The sequence below is a fragment of the Ostrea edulis genome, chromosome 4 (assembly GCF_947568905.1).
Source record: "Ostrea edulis chromosome 4, xbOstEdul1.1, whole genome shotgun sequence".
NCBI classification, from domain to species: domain Eukaryota; kingdom Metazoa; phylum Mollusca; class Bivalvia; order Ostreida; family Ostreidae; genus Ostrea; species Ostrea edulis.
In genome coordinates, this window is record NC_079167.1 from 87,589,372 (window position 1) to 87,614,417 (window position 25,046).

General features: G+C 37.2%; 1 protein-coding gene across 3 annotated transcripts in view; it reads left to right on the top strand.

Moving 5' to 3' along the window:
* LOC125668176 (dedicator of cytokinesis protein 7-like) overlaps nt 1–24,562 on the top strand; it is a 77,501-nt gene extending 52,939 nt beyond the window's left edge. For 2 of the 3 annotated variants that reach the window (XM_056164127.1, XM_056164128.1), the window contains 18 exons: nt 97–247; nt 2,495–2,588; nt 3,063–3,162; nt 3,452–3,583; nt 5,812–5,964; nt 6,388–6,546; nt 6,878–7,054; nt 7,893–8,009; nt 8,945–9,085; nt 11,842–11,973; nt 12,659–12,793; nt 13,819–13,908; nt 14,277–14,367; nt 18,000–18,145; nt 19,564–19,707; nt 20,915–21,024; nt 21,796–21,951; nt 22,972–24,562. In XM_056164127.1, the coding sequence (XP_056020102.1) occupies nt 97–247; nt 2,495–2,588; nt 3,063–3,162; nt 3,452–3,583; nt 5,812–5,964; nt 6,388–6,546; nt 6,878–7,054; nt 7,893–8,009; nt 8,945–9,085; nt 11,842–11,973; nt 12,659–12,793; nt 13,819–13,908; nt 14,277–14,367; nt 18,000–18,145; nt 19,564–19,707; nt 20,915–21,024; nt 21,796–21,951; nt 22,972–23,026 (2,283 nt within the window). In that variant the 3' untranslated portion in view covers nt 23,027–24,562. Of the gene's footprint in view, nt 1–96; nt 248–2,494; nt 2,589–3,062; nt 3,163–3,451; nt 3,584–5,811; nt 5,965–6,387; nt 6,547–6,877; nt 7,055–7,892; nt 8,010–8,944; nt 9,086–11,238; nt 11,795–11,841; nt 11,974–12,658; nt 12,794–13,818; nt 13,909–14,276; nt 14,368–17,999; nt 18,146–19,563; nt 19,708–20,914; nt 21,025–21,795; nt 21,952–22,971 lie in introns of those variants that run through there. The other variant, XM_056164129.1, reaches the window with a different exon arrangement.
* Nucleotides 24,563–25,046: the final 484 nt, after the last annotated feature.

A 25,046-nucleotide genomic window follows, 5' to 3' on the forward strand; every position in this document is an offset into this window, starting at 1 on the left:
GCGAGTACCAGGCAGATGACACTTCCTCTAGTCAATGTTAATTGACCAGGGTTCTTCATCGGTTTAATTCTGTCTGGTTGTGTTCTCTGTACTCAGGGTAAGAAAAGCCTGGCCGCGTGCTCTAAGCAGACCATACAGAAGAGTGTGGACATGAAATCTCGCCTGGAGGAAGCCATACTGGGAAATCTGAATGCTCGCACTGAAATGATGATGAGGCGACGACAGACTTCATACAGTCAGATAGCAGGTGAGTTGTACAGATCCAGTAGGGATTTTTACTAACCTCCATTATTTATTTTTATTTCATTAACATTTGAATACAAAAATCAATTCATCTAATTTAAAGAAATTGTGCTTATTATGATAAAATCCTTATAATTTTGATTCTTTTAAGACAAATTATGTATTCTCCTTTGAAAAATTATCAAAATAAAAGGCAGCATTTTCATGTGAATTTGCCACTTTTTTTCATGGACTTGAAACATTTTTGCTTTTACAGAGAATTCCCATAAAACATTTTATCACAAAATTTTGGCCTGATTAAACATTGATATATTTCTTGCTATAGCTCTGGTTGTGTGGTTGTCAGATGAAATTCTTGTGTGGTTTTCAGGTGAGATAACACTGGTTGTGTGGTTATCAGATGAGATATCTCTGTGGTTGTATGGTTATCAGATGAGATAACTCTGTGGTTGTTTGGTTATCAGATGAGATAACACTGGTTGTGTGGTTATCAGATGAGATATTACTGTTGTTTTGTGGTTATCAGATGAGATAACACTGTGGTTGTGTGGTTATCAGATGAGATATCTCTGTGGTTGTGTGGTTATCAGATGAGATATTACTGTTGTTTTGTGGTTATCAGACGGGATAACACTGTGGTTGTGTGGTTATCAGATGAGATAACTCTGTGGTTGTGTGATTATCAGATAAGATAACACTATGGTTGTGTGTTTATCAGATGAGATATTACTGTTGTTTTATGGTTATCAGATAAGATAACTATGTGGTTGTGTGGTTATCAGATGAGATATCTTTGTGGTTGTTTGGTTATCAGATGAGATAACTCTGTGGTTGTTTGGTTATCAGATGAGATAGCACTGTGGTTGTGTGGTTATCAGATGAGATAACACTGTGGTTGTGTGGTTATCAGATGAGATATTACTGTTGTTTTGTGGTTATCAGACGAGATAACACTGTGGTTGTGTGGTTATCAGATGAAATAACTGTGGTTGTGTGGTTATCAGATAAGATAACACTGTGGTTGTGTGGTTATCATATGAGATATTACTGTTGTTGTGTGGTTTTCAGATGAGATAACTCTGTGGTTGTGTGGTTATCAGATAAGATAATACTGTGGTTGTGTGGTCATCAGATGAGATAACTGTGGTTGTCAGATAAGATAACACTGTGGTTGTGTGGTGATCAGATGAGATAACACTGTGGTTGTGTGGTCATCAGATGAGATAACTGTGGTTGTGTGGTTATCAGATAAGATAACACTGTGGTTGTGTGGTTATCAGATGAGATAATACTGGGTGTGTTATTATCAGATAAGATAGCACTGTGGTTGTGTGGTTATCAGATAAGATAACACTATGGTTGTGTGGTTATCAAATGAGATATTACTGTTTTGTGGTTATCAGATAAGGTAACTGTGGTTGTGTGGTTATCAGATGAGATAACACTGTGGTTGTGTGGTTATCAGATGAGATAACTCTGTGGTTGTGTGGTTATCAGATAAGATAATACTATGGTTGTGTGGTTATCAGATGAGATATTACTGTTGTTTTGTGGTTATCAGATAAGATAACACTGTGGTTGTGTGGTTATCAGATGAGATAACTCTGGTTGTGTGATTATCAGATGAGATAATACTAGTTGTGTGATTATCAGATAAGATAACACTGGTTGTGTGGTTATCAGATGAGATAATACTGGTTGTGTGGTTATCAGATAAGATAACCCTGTGGTTGTGTGATTATCAGATGAGGTATTACTGTTGTTTTGTGATTATCAGATGAGATAACCCTGTGGTTGTGTGGTTATCAGATGAGATAACACTGTGGTTGTGTGGTTATCAGATAAGATAACACTGTGGTTGTTTGGTTATCAGATGAGATAACTCTGTGGTTGTGTGGTTGTGAGATGAGATAACACTGGTTGTTTGGTTATCAGATGAGATAACTCTGTGGTTGTGTGGTTATCAGATGAGATAACTCTGTGGTTGTTTGGTTATCAGATGAGATAACTCTGTGGTTGTGTGGTTATCAGATGAGATAACTCTGTGGTTGTTTGGTTATCAGATGAGATAACACTGTGGTTGTTTGGTTGTCAGATGAGATAACTCTGTGGTTGTGTGGTTGTCAGATGAGATAACACTGTGAAGTTGTATGTTGAGTATCTTCAGATATAAGTGTGAGTACTTGAAACTAAATGTATGAGACCTGTGAAAGATTAAGTGGAGTGAATGACATGTTTACTTCTTCTGTAGACGGTGGTGGTCAGATGAACTCCCAAGGAGACAGCAGGCTGAGGTGGAGAAAAGATCAAATCAATTACAAACCCTCATTTGATCAAGTAGAAAGGTAGTACTTATGTTGCAGAGGTTTTCAGAAGTACTGATTGTTCTCTGACTATTTATCGTTTCTACTTACTCGAGAAATCTCGTTCTCGTTCACATTTGACATGTTTGATAGATATATACTGTAGATTCCTAGATATATGTCAGGAATTTATTATCACGTAATCAAGCGAGAGGCATCACTCAGGAAATAAAATTACTTGCTTTTATTTTTCTCTTGTTAAAATAAATGTAAGAATTCTTGATTAACAGACTACACGTGAATTCATGTTCACGTGATTTGACGTATACAATTATTTTGCCATATTAAGTACTCGTGTAAAATAAGGAATCTAAAGTAGATGATATTTATATAAGGTTCGGTTTTACAAATAGAAACAGCTGTTTAATTTTCTGACATAAATGTGCAAAAGTACAAGTACATTAATTGTATGTTTTCTTTTCTTTTAAATGTCCATTATCTAATGTTTGATTTCAGTGTGAAGCCACGTGATGTTGAAGCAGATGCTCACACAGAGGGAAGTCTGGCTGCTGAGATCAGCATGGTAGTCCTAGACACTCTGGAACTAATCATTCAGGTTAGAGACTATAAAGTGGGTCAAGATAAAAAAAACAATCAGGGCAAGGGCTTCATCAAATACCAAACATTTCACTAAATTGACGACTTGTAGACTTGTTAATTTAGTGTTTCACTAACTTGATGACTTGTTAATTTAGTGTTTCACTAACTTGATGACTTGTTGGCTTACTAATTTAGAGTGTCACTAAACTGATGTCTTGTAGATTTGTTAATTTAACATTTCATTAAATTGTTAACTTATAGACTTGTTACTAACTTGATACTAAATTGATGATGCTTTATTACAGATTGCTAGGAACCTGGAGTACGTTCCACTACAGAGTCACGCCCTGCGTATCCTACTACACAGCCTCAGTCTCAACCAGTCCACCGTCGTTCTCAAGAACATGTTTGCTACACAGCGGGCCCTGGTCACTAGAGTAAGTACATGTTTGCTACACAGCAGGCCCTGGTCATAAGTACATGTTTGCTACACAGCAGGCCGTGGTCAGTAACTTCATGTTTGCTACACAGCGGGCCCTGGTCACTAGAGTAAGTACATGTTTACTACACAGCGGGACCTGGTCAGTAAGTTCATGTTTACTACACAGCGGGCCCTGGTCAGTAAGTACATGTTTACTACACAGCGGGCCCTGGTCACTAGAGTAAGTACATGTTTACTACACAGCGGGCCCTGGTCAGTAAGTACATGTTTACTACACAGCAGGCCCTGGTCAGTAAGTACATGTTTACTACACAGCGGGCCCTGGTCACTAGAGTAAGTACATGTTTACTACACAGCGAGCCCTGGTCAGTAAGTACATGTTTACTACACAGCGGGCTCTGGTCACTAGAGTAAGTTCATGTTTACTACACAGCGGGCCCTGATCACAAGAGTAAGTTCATGTTTACTACACAGCGGGCTCTGGTCACTAGAGTAAGTTCATGTTTGCTACACAGCGGGCCCTGGTCAGTAAGTACGTTTGCTACACAGCGGGCCCTGGTCAGTAAGTACGTTTGCTACACAGCGGGCCCTGGTCAGTAAGTTCATGTTTGCTACACAGCGGGCCCTGGTCAGTAAGTACGTTTGCTACACAGCGGGCCCTGGTCAGTAAGTACATGTTTACTACACAGTGGGCCCTGGTCACTAGAGTAAGTACATGTTTACAACACAGCGGGCCCTGGTCAGTAAGTACGTGTTTACAACACAGCGGGCCCTGGTCACTAGAGTAAGTTCATGTTTGTTACACAGCGGGCCCTGGTCAGTAAGTACATGTTTACAACACAGTGGGCCCTGGTCACTAGAGTAAGTTCATGTTTACTACACAGCGGGCCCTGGTCAGTAAGTTCATGTTTGCTACACAGCAGGCCCTGGTTACTAGAGTAAGTTCAAGTGTAATTAAAACTGGGGATTTTCCTTCATTAGAAAATATACACATGTAGTTCACAGTCCTGCTGTCTTGTTTTTTTTATATGATGATGTTGTTTCATTTTCAGCTCACTTGATCTTTTCTGATCAGAGTCTGTCATATGTTGCGCTGTTTGTTATCTCTTTGTAAACATATAGATTTTCTTTTCTTTTCAATTACATTTTGGCCATTTTGAACCAATCTTTGTACAAAGCACTTTTATGTTAAGGAATGTGTAATCCAATTTGATTCAAAATGAAGGATCACATGCCACCTCCAAAGGGAAGATAATTCTCCTCAAATGTACAGAACCAGAAAAGTCAAAACTAGTCTGAATTTCTTCTCCAGAGCCTTAACATGCAGTCATTCTCTTGTAGTGTAGAATTAAGTTTGTTCACATCATCACTTCCTCAGGGAAATGGCAGAAACACAATGTTTAAAGTTACATGTGAGAATACAACTGCTCAGGTGAGCAATGTGGCCCATGGACCTGTTATTGACCTGTTTGTTAGTATTTGACCTGTTATTGACCTGGTTGTTAATATTAATGCTGTGACTTAGTTACAGTTTCTGGACATGCTGTTTGTGGAGGAGACTAGCTATTGACTTGGTTGTTGACATTTAATGCTGTGACTTAGTTCCAGTTTCTGGACATGCTGTTTGTGGAGGAGACTAGCTATTGACTTGGTTGTTAATATTTAATGCTGTGTTTTGTTCTAGTTTCTGGACATGCTGTTTGTGGAGGAGACTAGCTATTGACCTGGTTGTTGATATTTAATGCTGTGATTTTGTTCCAGTTTCTGGACATGCTGTTTGTGGAGGAGACTAGCTATTGACCTGGTTGTTGATATTTAATGCTGTGACTTTGTTCCAGTTTCTGGACATGCTGTTTGTGGAGGAGACTAGCTATTGACCTGGTTGTTGATATTTAATACTGTGACTTTGTTCCAGTTTCTGGACATGCTGTTTGTGGAGGAGACTAGCTATTGACTTGGTTGTTGACATTTAATGCTGTGACTTAGTTCCAGTTTCTGGACATGCTGTTTGTGGAGGAGACTAGGTATTGACCTGGTTGTTAATATTTAATGCTGTGACTTTGTTCCAGTTTCTGGACATGCTGTTTGTGGAGGAGACTAGCTATTGACCTGGTTGTTGATATTTAATGCTGTGACTTTGTTCCAGTTTCTGGACATGCTGTTTGTGGAGGAGACTAGCTATTGACTTGGTTGTTAACATTTAATGCTGTGATTTTGTTCCAGTTTCTGGACATGTTGTTTGTGGAGGAGACTGAACAGTGTGCTGATCTCTGCCTGAGACTCCTGAGACACTGCAGCTCCTTGACCTCCCAGACCCGATCCCAGGCCAGCGCCTCTCTCTACATGCTGATGAGGCAGAACTACGACCTAGATAATGTAAATCAATATTTCTTCATTTCTTCATCTGTCAATCTGTAAGTGAATGCTAACAAGTTCGTGTATATCAGTGAATTATGATTTCTTTAATTTGTCCTTCTGCAACCTTTACCTTGGTTATAACCTTTGAACTACAGGTGACTCAATAGGTCAAAGTTCAATCTTTTTAAAGTTTTTGATTCTTGATATGAAGTTTCTGTCCCGATTTTTTCTCTCTTTATAATGAAGCAAATTTACTCTTAATCTCTCAAACTTTTGATCTCTTGCAGTTTTTGATATTCAGAAATAAAATCGAAACTTTATATTGAAATGGGATAAATTCTCATGTTTTTAACATTATATTGTTACAGTAGATTTCTATTTCTTTAGTAAAGTATGATATATATATCATGATTATGTAGAAGAATGCCTGTTTATATTCAGAACTTTGCACGAGTGAAGATGCAGGTGACAATGTCCCTCAGTAAACTGGTGGGGCAGAATCAGAATTTTAGCGAAGCTTCGCTACGTCGATCACTGAAGACGATTCTGACTTATGCCGAGGAGGACACTGATCTCGCGGAAACACCATTCACTGAACAGGTAAGACATATCAATTGTTAGAAATCATGTCCTCAATATAGGAGTACTTAACTTTTAAAAATTAAAAACATCTTGAGTTGATTTCTTATAAATTTGAAGGCATTTAGTTGTCTTGATACAAACTTAAGATTCTTGTATCTAATTTTATATAAATATATGTGTATGTAGCGATGATGTCTCGGTGATAAATCCGACAAAGACTCAAGACAAGCATGAAAAGCGTTAAAATGTGATCAACGCTAAAACAAGTACATTTAGAGTATGTCTGACTTTTTGGATGCTCAGAAGTTAACATACCTGTGTTGACCTGTAAATGGTACATTGGCTTCAGGTGAAGGACCTGGTGTTCAACCTTCACATGATTCTGTCTGACACGGTGAAGATGAAGGAATTCCAAGAGGACCCAGAGATGTTGTTAGATCTCATGTACCGCATCGCCAAGGGTTACCAGAACTCCCCCGACCTCCGCCTTACCTGGCTGCAGAACATGGCCAGCAAACACAGTGAGGTCAGTAATGATGGATATCCACAGCCGGTGTAGGATACATTTGATTATACCCCCCGAACGAAGTTCAGGGGGGTATATAGGAATCACTGTCTGTCCGTCCGTCCGTCTGTCTGTGCAGATTCGTGTCCGGGCCATAACTTCTTTGTTCTTTGACTTAGGCATACCATATTTGGCACACAGGTGGATCACCATGAGACGATGTGTCGAGTACCTTCATGACCTCTATATGACCTTGACCTCAAGGTCAAAATTAAAGGTTTTTTACAATGGATTCGTGTCCGGGCCATAACTTCTTTGTTCTTTGACATAGGCATACCATATTTGTACATATATGGTGAAGCCAGCATTTATACGTATATAATTCTTAATTTTTTATGCAAAACTTCAGTCAATGAATTGATTTACACAATTTCTAAGTTACTGTCGCAAGTATAATTATAAATCAATATGGATGATATTCCTGCTTCTCTGAATCCATCTCTGACGATTTCGGGTTTTGTTCGCATGTAATCATAGAGCTTTGTCAGCCATTTCGCTCCAAGTGGCTTCATCCAGGTGAGAGATAGATTGACCTTCACCTCGTCAATTTTGGAAGATGCGCTCAGCTGATCGCACACCTTTTTCAAAAACAATTTTGCACTTTTGTTTACACTCCAGTAAATATGTACAATTTCGCGGTATAGTAACGTAAATCACTGTTCGTTAACTTCACCTTTCATTAGTAATTAACGTAAATAAGTCGATTTGCAGAAAATTTTGCAGTGAACTCCAACGATATATCAGCTGGACAAAGTTCCAACGAATGTAGCTGTAATGCAAAATATTTATTCTTTAACAGAGAAATAACCATGCTGAGGCTGCACACTGCCTGGTCCACGCTGCGGGTCTGATAGCGGAGTATCTCTACATGATAGAGGACAAGCCATACCTACCTGTCGGTGCTGTAGACTTCCAGGTATGTACCTATATATAATGAAGACAAGCCATACCTACCTGTCGAGGCTGTAGACTTCCAGGTATGTACCTGTATATAATGAAGACAAGCCATACCTACCTGTCGAGGCTGTAGACTTCCAGGTATGTACCTGTGTATAATGAAGACAAGCCATACCTACCTGTCGAGGCTGTAGACTTCCAGGTATGTACCTGTGTATAATGAAGACAAGCCATACCTACCTGTCGGTGCTGTAGACTTCCAGGTATGTACCTGTGTATAATGAAGACAAGCCATACCTACCTGTCGAGGCTGTAGACTTCCAGGTATGTACCTATATATAATGAAGACAAGCCATACCTACCTGTCGAGACTGTAGACTTCCAGGTATGTACCTGTGTATAATGAAGACAAGCCATACCTACCTGTCGAGACTGTAGACTTCCAGGTATGTACCTGTGTATAATGAAGACAAGCCATACCTACCTGTCGAGACTGTAGACTTCCAGGTATGTACCTGTGTATAATGAAGACAAGCCATACCTACCTGTCGAGGCTGTAGACTTCCAGGTATGTACCTGTGTATAATGAAGACAAATTCTGCCTACTTGTGGGGGCCTTAGATTCCAGGTATGTATATGAAGTGTATATAATGTGGACAAGCCATACGTACCTGTGGAGGCTGTAGAGTTTCAGGTATGTACCTGTATATAATGAAGAAGAGCCCTGTCTACGTGAAGGTGCTGTATTCTATCTAACTGTAGTGGCAGTCAACTTCCAGGTAAAATGAATTTATTTAACTGTGGGGATGATGAACTTCCACTTAGCTTGTAAATAATTTTAGTGCATCTGAAACTGAATTATCAAAATACACATGCACACATGTACTGTATCAGTAATAAGATGTGTTTGGATCAGTCCTATTGTGTCATTATGTTATTCTATGCTTTTTTCAGAAAATCACGGTGAATGTTCTGGAGGAGAGTGCTGTTTCGGATGACGTCGTGTCTCCCGAGGAAGGAGTATGTACGGGGAAATACTTCACAGAGAGCGGACTGGTGGGCATCCTAGAGGCTTCGGCCATGGAGTTCCACATGGTGAGATGATCGTATAGTGTTTGTTACAATAGACATTTGAGGAGTCTTTAGACAGACACTGGGTTATATATACTAAGATTATTAGATAGTTTAGTGTTTGTTACATTGGACATTTGAGGAGTCTTTAGACAGACACAGCTTTCTATATGCCGTAGGTGGATTTAGACAGACACAGCTTTTTATATATTGTAGGTGGATTTAATTCCACAGAGTCATAATTTCGCAGATTATTATCTTTTATTTGGTCTGCGCATATGAAATTGCGCCTAGTTGCGTATGGCTTACATGAAATTATCTTCATATTTTAAATCTGCTGTTATGAAATTACACAGATTTTTTGTGACTGCAGACTTGGGGAAAATAAGTATAACGCATTAAAAAGTAAGTTTACAGTAGTTATTGAGTTCAATATGGGGATTTATCTCATGTTGACAAATGAAATTACTCGTGTAGTTTCATGAATTGTGGTGGGAATCAAATTTCATGGTTTTGCTGACACCAAAAAATTATTATTTCTTCATAAATCAAAAGTGGAATTTGTTTTTATCATTTGATTTTATGGTCTCATTGTTCCATGAAAATGAGAAAAATTGATATTGAATGAAAATAACAAAACTATATAAAAAAAATAATACTTGTAAATAATTCTATTTTACTTGCAACATGCATTTTCATTGGTTCATTTGACTTTATCATTATTCTTTATATCGTACAAATAAAGTTGCCATTTAGTCCCGCTATATGATGTCCTAGGAATGACATCACAATACATTTGATTGTTCTGTTTTGATTTTGTTTCTACAACAATATTGGTCTGCATCATATGAAATTCACATTTTCTTCAGAATTGTTTATCAAATAATATCAAACACGGTTTACTAAATTAAGTCATAAGGAATGAAAATTTTTATTAATTTTATATGATATAAAATAAGTTGGGACAGTTTATGCTACTTTATAAACCGCTTCGTAAACTGCTCCAACTTTACTTTTAATTGTATAAAATGAGTAAAAATGACTTTCATTTCGTAATTAAAAGAAATACTACATAATGTTGAACATGCCTATATCTGTAGAATATTACAAGATTGTCACTGTCCAGTATTATAGTCTGGTGGTTAAGTATCCCATATTGTAGGTTGGTAGCGATATTTGCCTATATTGCCCCACATTGTTGGTTAGTAGTGACATTTGTTTATGTTATCACATGTTGTAGGCCAGTAGTGACATTTGTTTATATTGTCCCATGTTGTAAGTCAGTAGTGACATTTGTTTATGTTATCACATGTTATGGGCCAGTATTGACATTTGTTTATATTGTCCCATGTTGTGGGCCAGTAGTGACATTTGTTAGCCGAGTTGCAACGAAGTTGAACTCGGCTATTGGTTTGGTGATGCGGGTGGGTGGGTGGGTTGGCGGGCGGTTGGGCGTCAACAATTGGTTTCCGGATGATAACTCGAAAAGTTTACAATCTAATCAAATGAAACTTTGATATATTGTTGGGTACCAGGTAAGGAAGACCCCTATTGATTTTGGAGAACAATCGTCAAAGGTCAAGGTCACAGTGACCGAAAATAGAATGAAAATTTCAGAAAAATTTGGTTTCCGTATGATAACTCAGACAGTTTAAATCTGAATCAAATGATACTTAAAGATATTGTTATGTACCAGGTAAGGAAGACCCCTATTGACTTTGGAGAAAAAGGGGTCAAAGGTCAAGGTCACAGTGACCGAAAATAGATTTAAAATTCAAAAAAAAAATTAGTTTCCGGAGAATAACTTGAAAATTTTTAATTTGAATCAAATGAAACTTGGTTATATTGTTGGATACCAGCAAAGCAGCCTATTGATTTTGGAGAAAAAAGGTCCAAGGTCACAGTGACCAAAAATAGATTGAAAACTTCAGACAAATATGGTTTCTGGACAGTAACTTGAAAAGTTTAAAACTGAAATTAGTTCTTCACAATTATAGATATGCCACATCATTCCTGACTTTACAGTGTATCCCATGCAACTCGGCTTATGCACCCCTGGGTGCATATATTGATTTTATTTATGTTATCACATGTTGTAAGTCAGTAGTGACATTTGTTTATGTTATCACATGTAGTAAGCCATTAGTGATATTTCTTTATGTTGACCTCTGTTGTAGGCGGGGATGTATGAACATGTGAATGAGGTGTACTAGTGATATTTCTTTATGTTGACCCCTGTTGTAGGCGGGGATGTATGAACATGTGAATGAGTTGTACTAGTGATATTTCTTTATGTTGACCTCTGTTGTAGGCGGGGATGTATGAACATGTGAATGAGGTGTACTAGTGATATTTCTTTATGTTGACCTCTGTTGTAGGCGGGGATGTATGAACATGTGAATGAGGTGTACTAGTGATCTTTCTTTATGTTGACCTCTGTTGTAGGCGGGGATGTATGAACATGTGAATGAGGTGTACTAGTGATATTTCTTTATGTTGACCCCTGTTGTAGGCGGGGATGTATGAACATGTGAATGAGGTGTACTAGTGATGTTTCTTTATGTTGACCTCTGTTGTAGGCGGGGATGTATGAACACATAAATGAGGTGTACTAGTGATATTTATTTATGTTGACCTCTGTTGTAGGCGGGGATGTCTGAACATGTGAATGAGGTGTACTAGTGATATTTATTTATGTTGACCCCTGTTGTAGGTGGGGATGTATGAACATGTGAATGAGGTGTACTAGTGATATTTCTTTATGTTGACCTCTGTTGTAGGCGGGGATGTATGAACACGTGAATGAGGTGTACAAGGTGCTGATTCCCATCCACGAGTCTGCCAGAGATTACAAGAAACTGAGTGCCATACACAACAAACTGCACGACGCCTTCAACAACATCACACGGCAGGCAAGTCAACTTTATATCTCTCAATACTAGACAGAACATTTAAGTCACAACTCATAATATCACATACCAACCAAGTCATAACTCACAATATCACATACCAAGTCATAACTCACAATATCGCATACCAAGTCATAACTCACAATATCACATATCAAGTCATAACTCACAATATCACTTACCAAGTCACAACTCACAATATCACATACCAAGTCACAACTGATAATATTATGTCTGACCTAGGTCACAACTGATAATATCACTTATAGTACAAGATTATATCCTTCATCAGCATGTGGATCTTAAAAACCTGCAACAGGTAAATTCTATAAGAGTCAACAGGTGGTGGGTTTCCTACAACCCACAGGTAAATTGTATAAGAGTCAGCAGGTGGTGGGTTTCCTACAACCCACAGGTAAATTCTATAAGAGTCAGCAGGTGGTAGGTTTCCTACAACCCACAGGTAAATTCTATAAGAGTCAGCAGGTAGTAGGTTTCCAACAACCCACAGGTAAATTCTATAAGAGTCAGCAGGTGGTGGGTTTCAATGCTCATATAGAAGGAGATAATTCATACATTTAAGGCTTGTTAAGATTGATGTGAGTGTTACAGTAGTAATACTAATGTTACTAGCATTGTACTGATGTGAGTGTAGTAGTACTGATGTGACTGGACTTTTGATTGACAGGAGGGGAAGAGGATGTTTGGGACCTACTTTAGGGTCGGATTCTACGGCCACAAGTTTGGAGACTTGGATGGAGATGAATTTGTGTATAAAGAACCACCCATTACTAAACTCCCAGAGGTAGCACACAGACTGGAGGTGAGTTCTCTCCCATCATCCACCCCCCCCCCCCACCCCCCCCCCCAATAACTAAACTCCCAGAGGTAGCACACAAACTGGAGGTGAGTTCACTCCCATCACACCCCATCCCCCAATAAGTAAACTCCCAGAAGTAGCACACAGACTTGAGGTGAGTTCTCTCCCATCACACCCCATCCCCCAATAAGTAAACTCCCAGAGGTAGCACAGAGACTCGAGGTGAGTTCTCTCTCATCACCCCCACCCCCCAATAACTAAACTCCCAGAAGTAGCACACAGACTCGAGTTGAGTTCTCTCCCATCACACCCCATCCCCCAATAAGTAAACTCCCAGAGGTAGCACAGAGACTCGAGGTGAGTTCTCTCTCATCACCCCCACCCCCCAATAACTAAACTCCCAGAGGTAGAACAGAGACTCGAGTTGAGTTCTCTCCCATCACACCCCCCCCCCCCCCCCCCCCCCCCCCCCCCCCAATAACTAAACTCCCAGAAGTAGCACACAGACTCAAGGTGAGTTCTCTCCCATCACCCCCCCCCCCCCCCCCCCCCCCCCCCCAATAACTAAACTCCCAGAAGTAGCACAGAGACTCGAGGTGAGTTCTCTCTCATCACCCCCATCCCCCAATAGCTAAACTCCCAGAGGTAGCACAGAGACTCGAGGTGAGTTCTCTCCCATCACACCCCCCACCCCCCCACCCCCACCCCAATAACTAAACTCCCAGAAGTAGCACACAGACTCGAGGTGAGTTCTCTCTCATCACCCCACCCCCTTCCCACCCTGAATAATGAACACTATATCTCTGTAGATGGATGGCTTTGTGAAATGTTCTCATTGTGTGAAGTTTATTCAGTTGTCATAATACATTAATTTTGCAGTATTTGTTGGATAGAATATTGACAGCATAATAATTTGAAGATTTTTATATAACCCCTGCAAAGTTTGATTATATACCTAACATAGCTACACCAACAAGTGTTGGCCTCTTTACAATAAAGATATAATATGGCTATGCTTGTCTGTACAGAGTTTCTATACTGACCGGTTTGGAGACGGCGTAGTCCACATCGTCAAGGACTCCAACCCCGTGGACAGAGAAAACCTGGACTCAACCAAGGTAAAATCTCCAGTGGAAAGTTCTGTCTGAAAAATCCAAGTGAGATCAAGCATATTGTTGATATATAATTTGCTTCAGTTAAGTCCTGTGACTTCTCTAACATGCTTTATGACAATGACATGGTTGTGTTCATGTGACTTCTCTAACATGCTTTATAACAATGACATGATTGTGTTCATGTGACTTCTCTAACATGCTTTGTAACAATGACATGATTGTGTTCATGTGACTTCTCTAACATGCTTTATAACAATGACATGATTGTGTTCTTGTGATTTTTGTAACATGCTTTATAACAATGATGTGCTTGTGTTCATGTGCCTTAATTCTGTAATATGTTTTATAACAATGACATGGTTGTGTTCTAGGCCTATATCCAGATTACGTACGTGGAGCCATATTTTGACCTGTACGAGTACCGATCTAAAGTGACATACTTTGAAAAAAACAACAACATCAGTAAGTCTCGCATAAATTTACATCTCTTGTTATCAGTAAGTCTCACATAAATGTACATCTACTAGTTGTTATCAGTAAGTCTCACATAAATGTACATGTACTAGTTGTTATCAGTAAGTCTCACATAAATGTACATCTACTAGTTGTTATCAGTCTCACATTAATGTACATCTACTAGTTGTTATCAGTAAGTCTCACATAAATGTACATGTACTAGTTGTTATCAGTAAGTCTCACATAAATGTTCATCTACTGTTATCAGTAAGTCTCGTGTAAATGTACATCTACTAGTTGTTATCAGTAAGTCTCACATAAATGTACATCTACTAGTTGTTATCAGTAAGTCTCACATAAATGTACATCCACTAGTTGTTATCAGTAAGTCTCACATAAATGTACATCTACTAATTGTTATCAGTAAGTCTCACATAAATGTACATCTACTAGTTGTTATCAGTTAGTCTCACATAAATGTACATCTACTAGTTGTTATCAGTAAGTCTCACATAAATGTACATCTACTAGTTGTTATCAGTAAGTCTCACATAAATGTACATCCACTAGGTGTTGTCAGTAAGTCTCACATAAATGTACATGTACTAGTTGTTATCAGTAAGTCTCACATAAATGTACATCTAGTAGTTATTATCAGTAAGTCTCACATAAATGTACATCTACTAGTTGTTATCAGTAAGTCTCTCATAAATGTACATGTACTAGTTGTTATCAGTAAATCTCACATAAATGTACATCCACTAGTTGTTATCAGTTAGTCTCACATAAATGTACATGTACTAGTTGTTATCAGTAAGTCTCACATAAATGTACATCTACTAGTTGTTATCAGTCTCACATTAATGTACATCTACTAGTTGTTATCAGTAAGTCTCACATAAATGTACATGTACTAGTTGTTATCAGTAAGTCTCACATAAATGTTCATCTACTGTTATCAGTAAGTCTCGTGTAAATGTACATCTACTAGTTGTTATCAGTAAGTCTCACATAAATGTACATCTACTAGTTGTTATCAGTAAGTCTCACATAAATGTACATCCACTAGTTGTTATCAGTAAGTCTCACATAAATGTACATCTACTAATTGTTATCAGTAAGTCTCACATAAATGTACATCTACTAGTTGTTATCAGTTAGTCTCACATAAATGTACATCTACTAGTTGTTATCAGTAAGTCTCACATAAATGTACATCTACTAGTTGTTATCAGTAAGTCTCACATAAATGTACATCCACTAGGTGTTGTCAGTAAGTCTCACATAAATGTACATGTACTAGTTGTTATCAGTAAGTCTCACATAAATGTACATCTAGTAGTTATTATCAGTAAGTCTCACATAAATGTACATCTACTAGTTGTTATCAGTAAGTCTCTCATAAATGTACATGTACTAGTTGTTATCAGTAAATCTCACATAAATGTACATCCACTAGTTGTTATCAGTTAGTCTCACATAAATGTACATGTACTAGTTGTTATCAGTAAGTCTCACATAAATGTACATCTACTAGTTGTTATCAGTAAATCTCACATAAATGTACATCTACTAGTTGTTATCAGTTAGTCTCACATAAATGTACATCTACTAGTTGTTATCAGTAAGTCTCACATAAATGTACATCTACTAGTTGTTATCAGTAAGTCTCACATAAATGTTCATCCACTAGTTGTTATCAGTAAGTCTCACCTAAATGTACATCCACTAGTTGTTATCAGTAAGTCTCACGTAAATGTACATCCACTAGTTGTTATCAGTAAGTCTCACATAAATGTACATCCACTAGTTGTTATCAGTAAATCTCACATAAATGTACATCTACTAGTTGTTATCAGTAAGTCTCACGTAAATGTACATCTACTAGTTGTTATCAGTAAGTCTCACATAAATGTACATCTACTAGTTGTTATCAGTAAGTCTCACATAAATGTACATCCACTAGTTGTTATCAGTAAGTCTCACATAAATGTACATGTACTAGTTGTTATCAGTAAATCTCACATAAATGTACATGTACTAGTTGTTATCAGTAAGTCTCACATAAATGTACATCTACTAGTTGTTATCAGTAAGTCTCACATAAATGTACATCTACTAGTTGTTATCAGTAAGTCTCACATAAATGTACATGTACTAGTTGTTATCAGTAAGTCTCACGTAAATGTACATCTACTGTTATCTGTAAGTCTTGTGTAAATGTACATCTACTAGTTGTTATCAGTAAGTCTCACATAAATGTACATCTACTAGTTGTTATCAGTAAGTCTCACATAAATGTACATCTACTAGTTGTTATCAGTAAGTCTCACATAAATGTACATGTACTAGTTGTTATCAGTAAGTCTCACGTAAATGTACATCTACTGTTATCTGTAAGTCTTGTGTAAATGTACATCTACTAGTTGTTATCAGTAAGTCTCACATAAATGTACATGTACTAGTTGTTATCAGTAAGTCTCACATAAATGTACATCTACTAGTTGTTATCAGTAAGTCTCACATAAATGTGCATCTACTAGTTGTTATCAGTAAGTCTCGCATAAATGTACATGTACTAGTTGTTATCAGTAAGTCTCACATAAATGTACATGTACTAGTTGTTATCAGTAAGTCTCACATAAATGTACATCTACTAGTTGTTATCAGTAAGTCTCACATAAATGTGCATCTACTAGTTGTTATCAGTAAGTCTCGCATAAATGTACATGTACTAGTTGTTATCAGTAAGTCTCACATAAATGTACATGTACTAGTTGTTGTCGGTAAGTCTCACATAAATGTACATGTACTAGTTGTTATCAGTAAGTCTCGCATAAATGTACATCTACTAGTTGTTGTCAGTAAGTCTCACATAAATGTACATGTACTAGTTGTTATCAGTAAGTCTCGCATAAATGTACATGTACTAGTTGTTATCAGTAAGTCTCACATAAATGTACATGTACTAGTTGTTATCAGTAAGTCTCGCATAAATGTACATGTACTAGTTGTTATCAGTAAGTCTCACATAAATGTACATGTACTAGTTGTTGTCAGTAAGTCTCACATAAATGTACATGTACTAGTTGTTATCAGTAAGTCTCACATAAATGTACATGTACTAGTTGTTATCAGTAAGTCTCACATAAATGTACATGTACTAGTTGTTATCAGTAAGTCTCACATAAATGTACATGTACTAGTTGTTATCAGTAAGTCTCACATAAATGTACATCTACTAGTTGTTATCAGTCTCACATTAATGTACATCTACTAGTTGTTATCAGTAAGTCTCACATTAATGTACATCTACTAGTTGTTATCAGTAAGTCTCACATAAATGTACATCTACTAGTTGTTATCAGTCTCACATTAATGTACATGTACTAGTTGTTATCAGTAAATCTCACGTAAATGTACATCTACTAGTTGTTATCAGTAAGTCTCACATAAATGTACATGTACTAGTTGTTGTCAGTAAGTCTTGCGTAAATGTTCATCCACTACTTCCTTACTGAATCAGTTTTCCAGTTTAAACAAATTGGATGTCAACTTCCAGGTTTTTGAGATTCTATGAGTTGCTCAGTTAAAGCAGTAGCTGCGTTGTAGTGTAATTAGATAATGTTTCATTACAGAGAGATTTGTTTTTGCCACACCTTTTACGCAAGATGGCCGTGCTCATGGAGAGATTCATGAACAACACAAGAGAAAGACCATCCTCACAACTAGCCATACATTTCCTTACGTGAAAACGAGGCTTCAGGTCATCAGTCACGATCAGGTATTCTAACTTCTGATTCTGGATCAGAGGCCTTTCTGTATCATGTAAAATTTATACGGTACCAATTTTGATGCACCAGATGTGCATTTCGACAAATTATGTCTCTTCAGTGATGCTCAACCGAAATGTTTGAAATCCAAAATAACGATACACTTGCTAGAGCTATTATAGGGAAAAACAGTGTGCCAAAAGTGGAGTCAAATTCGTCTAAGGATAAGAGCTTTGCATGAGGGAGATAATCCTTAATTTTGAAATGAATTTCTAAATTTTATCACAGCAATTAAATATACATCCGTATTTTCAAGCTAGTGAAGAAGTACTTAGCTACTGGGCTGTAGAGACCCTCGGGGACTAACAGTCCACCAGCAGAGGCCTCGACCCAGGGCTCATAAACATGAAACACTACATAGTATCTAACCTTTCTGTATCATCAAACACTACATAGTGTCTAACCTTACTGTATCATCAAACACTACAGTGTATCTAACCTTTCTGTATAATCAAACGCTACATAGTATCTAACCTTTCTGTATCATCAAACGCTACATAGTATTTAACCTTACTGTATCATGAAACACTACAGTGTATCTAACCTTTCTGTATCATCAAACACTGCATAGTATCTAACCTTTCTGTATCATCAAACACTACAGTGTATCTAACCTTTCTGTATCATCAAACACTACATAGTATCTAACCTTACTGTATCATGAAACACTACAGTGTATCTAACCTTTCTGTATCATGAAACACTACAGTGTATCTAACCTTTCTGTATCATCAAACACTACATAGTATCTAACCTTACTGTATCATCAAACACTACAGTGTATCTAACCTTTCTGTATCATCAAACACTACAGTGTATCTAACCTTTCTGTATCATGAAACACTACAGTGTATCTAACCTTTCTGTATCATCAAACACTACAGTGTATCTAACCTTTCTGTATCATCAAACACTACATAGTATCTAACCTTTCTGTATCATCAAACACTACATAGTATCTAACCTTACTGTATCATCAAACACTACAGTGTATCTAACCTTTCTGTATCATCAAACACTACATAGTATCTAACCTTTCTGTATCATGAAACACTACATAGTATCTAACCTTTCTGTATCATGAAACACTACATAGTATCTGACCTTTCTGTATCATGAAACACTACATAGTATCTAACCTTTCTGTATCATGAAACACTACATAGTATCTAACCTTTCTGTATCATGAAACACTACATAGTATCTGACCTTTCTGTATCATGAAACACTACATAGTATCTAACCTTTCTGTATCATGAAACACTACATAGTATCTAACCTTTCTGTATCATCAAACACTACATAGTTAATTAGTATCTAACCTTACTGTATTATTACACACTACAGTGTATTTAAACTTTGCTCCTAGGTCCTGTTGACTCCTATTGAAGTTGCAATAGAAGATATACAGAAAAAGACAAAAGAGCTGGCAGTGGCTCTTGGACAGGAACCACCTGACACCAAAATACTTCAGATGGTGTTACAAGGTTGTATAGGCACCACTGTTAACCAGGTATGTCAATATATCACAGGAACTACCAGATGTGAAGTTATAAATAGTAACATGAGAACCACATGATGTAAAGTTATAAATAGTAACATGTGAACCACCTGATGTAAAGTTATAAATAGTAACATGCGAACCACCTGATGTGAAGTTACAAATAATAACATGGGAGCCACCTGATGTGAAGTTATAAATAGTAACATGTGAACCACCTGATGTGAAGTTATAAATAATAACATGGGAGCCATCTGATGTGAAGTTGTAAATAATAACATGGGAGCCACCTGACATAGATATAAATAGTAACACAGGTTACATCAAACATGTAGATTTGAATAGTAAAATAGGGACCACCTATCATGTAGATATAATATACATCCAGATAGTTTTATAATGATCATAGTATCTTTATATGTGTAAGTGATTAGTTGTGATTTCCTCAGTGTGTACATTGTAATGACTATCAGGGTCCTGTTGAGGTGACAGCTGTGATTTCTTCAGTGTAATATTACAGTCAGGGTCCTGTTGAGGTGACAGTTAGCTGTGATTTTCTCAGTGTTATATTACTATCAGGGTCCTGTTGAGATGACAGCTGTGACTTTCTCAGTGTTATATTACTATCAGGGTCCTGTTTAGGTGACAGTTAGCTGTGATTTTCTCAGTGTTACATTATTATCAGGGTCCTGTTGAGGTGACAGCTGTGATTTTCTCAGTGTTATATTATTATCAGGGTCCTGTTGAGGTGACAGTAAGCTGTGATTTTCTCAGTGTTATATTACTATCAGGGTCCTGTAGAGGTGACAGCTGTGATTTTCTCAGTGTTACATTATTATCAGGGTCTTGTTGAGGTGACAGCTGTGATTTTTTCAGTGTTATATTATTATCAGGGTCATATTGAGGTGACAGCTGTGATTTTCTCAGTGTTATATTACTATCAGGGTCCTGTTGAGGTGACAGCTGTAACTTTCTCAGTGTTATATTGTTACCAGGGTCTTGTTGAGGTGACAGTAAGCTGTGATTTTCTCAGTGTTATATTACTATCAGGGTCCTGTTGAGGTGATAGTTAGCTGTGATTTTCTCAGTGTTATATTGTTATCAGGGTCCTGTTGAGGTGACAGCTGTGATTTCTTCAGTGTAATATTACTGTCAGGGTCCTGTTGAGGTGACAGTAAGCTGTGATTTTCTCTATATGTACATTTATAATTATTATCAGGGTCCTGTGGAAGTGGCAGTGGTGTTCCTTAAGGACAGCCCAGAGAACAAGACTCAAGATGTTCGACACAGAAACAAACTTCGTCTCTCCTTCAAAGACTTCCTCAAGAAGTAAGTATTCAGTCGAGCGCTTCATACTCTGGCTCAGTCAAGTGTTTCATACTCTGGCTCAGTCAAGCGTTTCATACTCTGGCTCAGTCAAGTGTTTCATACTCTGGCTCAGTCAAGCGTTTCATACTCTGGCTCAGTCAAGCGTTTCATACTTTGGCTCAGTCAAGCGTTTCATACTCTGGCTCATTCGAGCGTTTTCATACTTTGGCTGACTTGTATTAATTGATTGGGAGACAAATAAATGTTGTTGTGATTATACATGTTGCAGCATTTTTCTCGTTATGTTGCACTTCTGATTATTAGTACTCTACTTGTAAAGATGAAGGATATGGAAAGCCAATGGGGTTAAAATTCTATCTCTGTAACTATGTATTTGTAACTATGCAGTGCATTCATTGTACATGTAGAAATGTTAAATGTAATTTGACAATTGAAGTACTTATCATCAGTGCAATGTCCATCCAGTGGGTTGGAATGATTTTGTGAATATTGTTACTCAGTGCATTATAAAATTTATTGTGCGAGATCCATATAACTTATTGATATTTTTTTCGTACGATTATACACATACAAATTTTTGACATGAGATTATTCATGTAGAATATTATGCTGACGACTTGGGGCTGAAAGGGGACATGCATTAGGATGCAATACTTACAGAATGCTTACAGAATACTTAATTTGACACAACCTAGATAATATATGTACACGAATCTTAGTTTGTAGAGTCCATGTCAAGTTTGGTCACTCTACGTATGTTCCATGTTTTAGATGCAGTGACGCTCTTCACAGAAATAAAAGCCTGATCTCCAGTGATCAGAAGGAGTACCAGAGGGAGTTGGAGAGGAACTACCACAGTGTTCGGGACAAGCTCCTGCCATACATCTCGTCCAATTTGGCCACACTCAGGTCAAAGCACCATAGACGGTTAGTAATCCCAAACTCTCGTGTTGTGGGGCCAGGCTCGGGTCAAAGCACCATAGACGGTTAGTCATCCCAAACTTTCGTGTTGTGGGGCCAGACTCAGGTCAAAGCACCATAGACGGTTAGTAATCCCAAACTCTCGTGTTGTGGGTCCAGACTCGGGTCAAAGCACCATAGACGGTTAATAATCCCAAACTCTCGTGTTGTGGGGCCAGACTCGGGTCAAAGCACCATAGACAGTTAGTAATCCCAAACTCTCGTGCATAGACGGTTATTAATTCCAAACACATGTGCTGGTGTTTCCTTAACCTAATCTGATAAGAGTGGCAGCCAACAAGGTAAAAGATAAATGGGAGAAAAGGGAAGGGAGGGAGAAGGAGAGATGGAACCCCCTCCCCTCGGTCTATCCTCATGGAGGGAGAAGGAGAGATGGAACCCCCTCCCCTCAGTCTATCCTCATGGAAAGCACTTGGTGTGTAAAATTATCATTGCATGTTCTAGATATTTAGACATACATGTATACTTATGATCGTGATATTCTTTGTTCTAGATATTTAGACAAATACATATGATTGTGATGTTCTTTGTTCTAGATATTTAGACATATACTTATGATCGTGATATTCTATGTTCTAGATATTTTGACATATACATATGATTGTGATATTCTTTGTTCTAGGTATTTTGACATATATACTTATGATTGGGATATTCTATGTTCTAGATATTTTGACATATACTTATGATCGTGATATTCTATGTTCTAGATATTTTGACATATACATATGATTGTGATATTCTTTGTTCTAGGTATTTTGACATATATACTTATGATTGGGATATTCTATGTTCTAGATATTTTGACATATACATATGATCATGATATTCTATGTTCTAGATAATTAGACATATACATATGATTGTGATATTCTATGTTCTAGATATTTAGACAAATACATATGATTGTGATATTCTTTGTTCTAGATATTTTGACATATACATATGATTGTGATATTCTTTCAGAACAAACAAAGAATCTCCAAGTAAACACAAGTCATCAGGATCGTCTAAGACATAGGGAAGAGGACCAAGCTATAGAAATGTCAGGACATTGTCCTGGGAAAATCTTCAGATGATTGTCATGAAGAGGATGTCAGGACATTGTCCCGGGGAAATCTTCAGTCCCAGGGAAATCTTCAGATGTCAGGACATTGTCCCGGGGAAATCTTCAGACATCAGGACATTGTCCCGGGGAAATCTTCAATCCCAGGGAAATCTTAAGATGTCAGGATATTGTCCCGGGGAAATCTTCAGACATCAGGACATTGTCCTGGGGAATCTTCAGACGTCAGGACATTGTCCCGGGGAAATCTTCAGACGATTGTCATGCATTGTAATAATGTGTTGTCCTGTTTAACATACATGTAGTTGCTTCAGTAACATATTGGATCTAGAACTCCAGAATGTATTAGTAGATTGGAAATGATCTCTGTCACCCTAACCCAGAACTTATTGGACCGAGAACTGCAGAACGAATCATTGTGTATGTTATCATAGATCTGAAATTACTTCCCCAATATATCAGTGCTTCGTGACATAAATTCAACTTCTGTACACATTTGATTCTATAATTTCATGGATAAGTGGAGGTCTGTTTCACAATAGATTAAATGTCTTCACTGATCTTCAACTATGTTTGGTGAATACACAACTTCCGAGATATCAGCTCTTCTGTGATGGAGGTACGCTCAGTTTTCTGTTGAACAACTAGCTATATAATAACGGATAAAAGTAATGAAAGTGTAAATTTTGTTTATACCAGCCGTTGGTATACATTAAACTGACCATATCAAGAATAATATTTGTTTGAATTAGGCCATTGAATTAAATGTGAAATAATTTTTTATTTCCTCTTTTGCATGAGTGATATTTTAATCAAAGAAAGATGGTGATTATCGATTTTTCTTTGAGCTATTTTATTATCAAATACTAATAAACTTACTAATATTGTGTGTCCCTGCAGTTTGGGTGGTTGCATGGTGTCTGATAATTGGCCTTTAAGCAATATATGAAGGCAGCGATAAGCATTTGTACCCACCGCGTGTGGACGATAGTATGTTTTGCATATCACTGTGTGTAAGAGTTCTAAAAAGGGAACGAACTATTGGGCAACTCGGAAATTGCGTATTACATCTGCATATTCTCTCATTGAAACAACTCAGAATTTATATTCAAAGTCTGAATATTATGTAAACAGAGGAAAAATTACCTAGAATTCGGAGGGAGTATAAACAAGTTGTAAAAGTTTTTTTTATCCAGATACAATTTGATTTTTCATCCAGATACAATTTTATTGAACCGCGGAAACTTTGTCATATTTAAGAATTACTTGAACATTGACTGTATTTAAGAATTACTTGCACAGTGACTGTATTTAAGAATTACTTGAACATTGACTGTATTTAAGACTTGCTTGAAAAGGTGAAAAGTTAACTTGTTTCACCAGTATTACAAGATAAAGTGCAATATTGTTTTATTTTTAAATTGTGCATATTTAATTTGTGCTTTTGTATTGCAAATTGTATACAGATACCTTTAAATTATCATGAATCAGTCTGCTGTTTTGTGTTATTGAAAGCAAAGGTGAGATTGGCTTAGATGGTCCACTCATAAGGGAATCAACCCAACCGATATATATTACAGGGTTGGATGTGTGTTGGTCAATCAATTTAGATTGCTGTAGGTTCAGCTACGAATCTTAATTATATAAAAAAGAATTAAAAATGAGTTTTCCCTTATTCATTACATAAATAGCCACATTTTGAAATATTTTCCTGGTTTCTACATTTACTGTCCTATTTCCTACAAATTTGACTTGCTGAGGGAGAGTTTATCAAAAGTTCACTAAAGCGTATTTGTTAAACTTGAGGAGTTAAAAGTTAAGAAATATTCATGATTTAAGATATTGAGTTCTGATATCACAATATACTATTATCACATAGTTAATTAACAACATAGTTAATTAGCAGCATTACATAAACCTCTACTACTTCACCAGTTTTTAATTTCACAAGTAAAATACAAAAATTGTCACAATA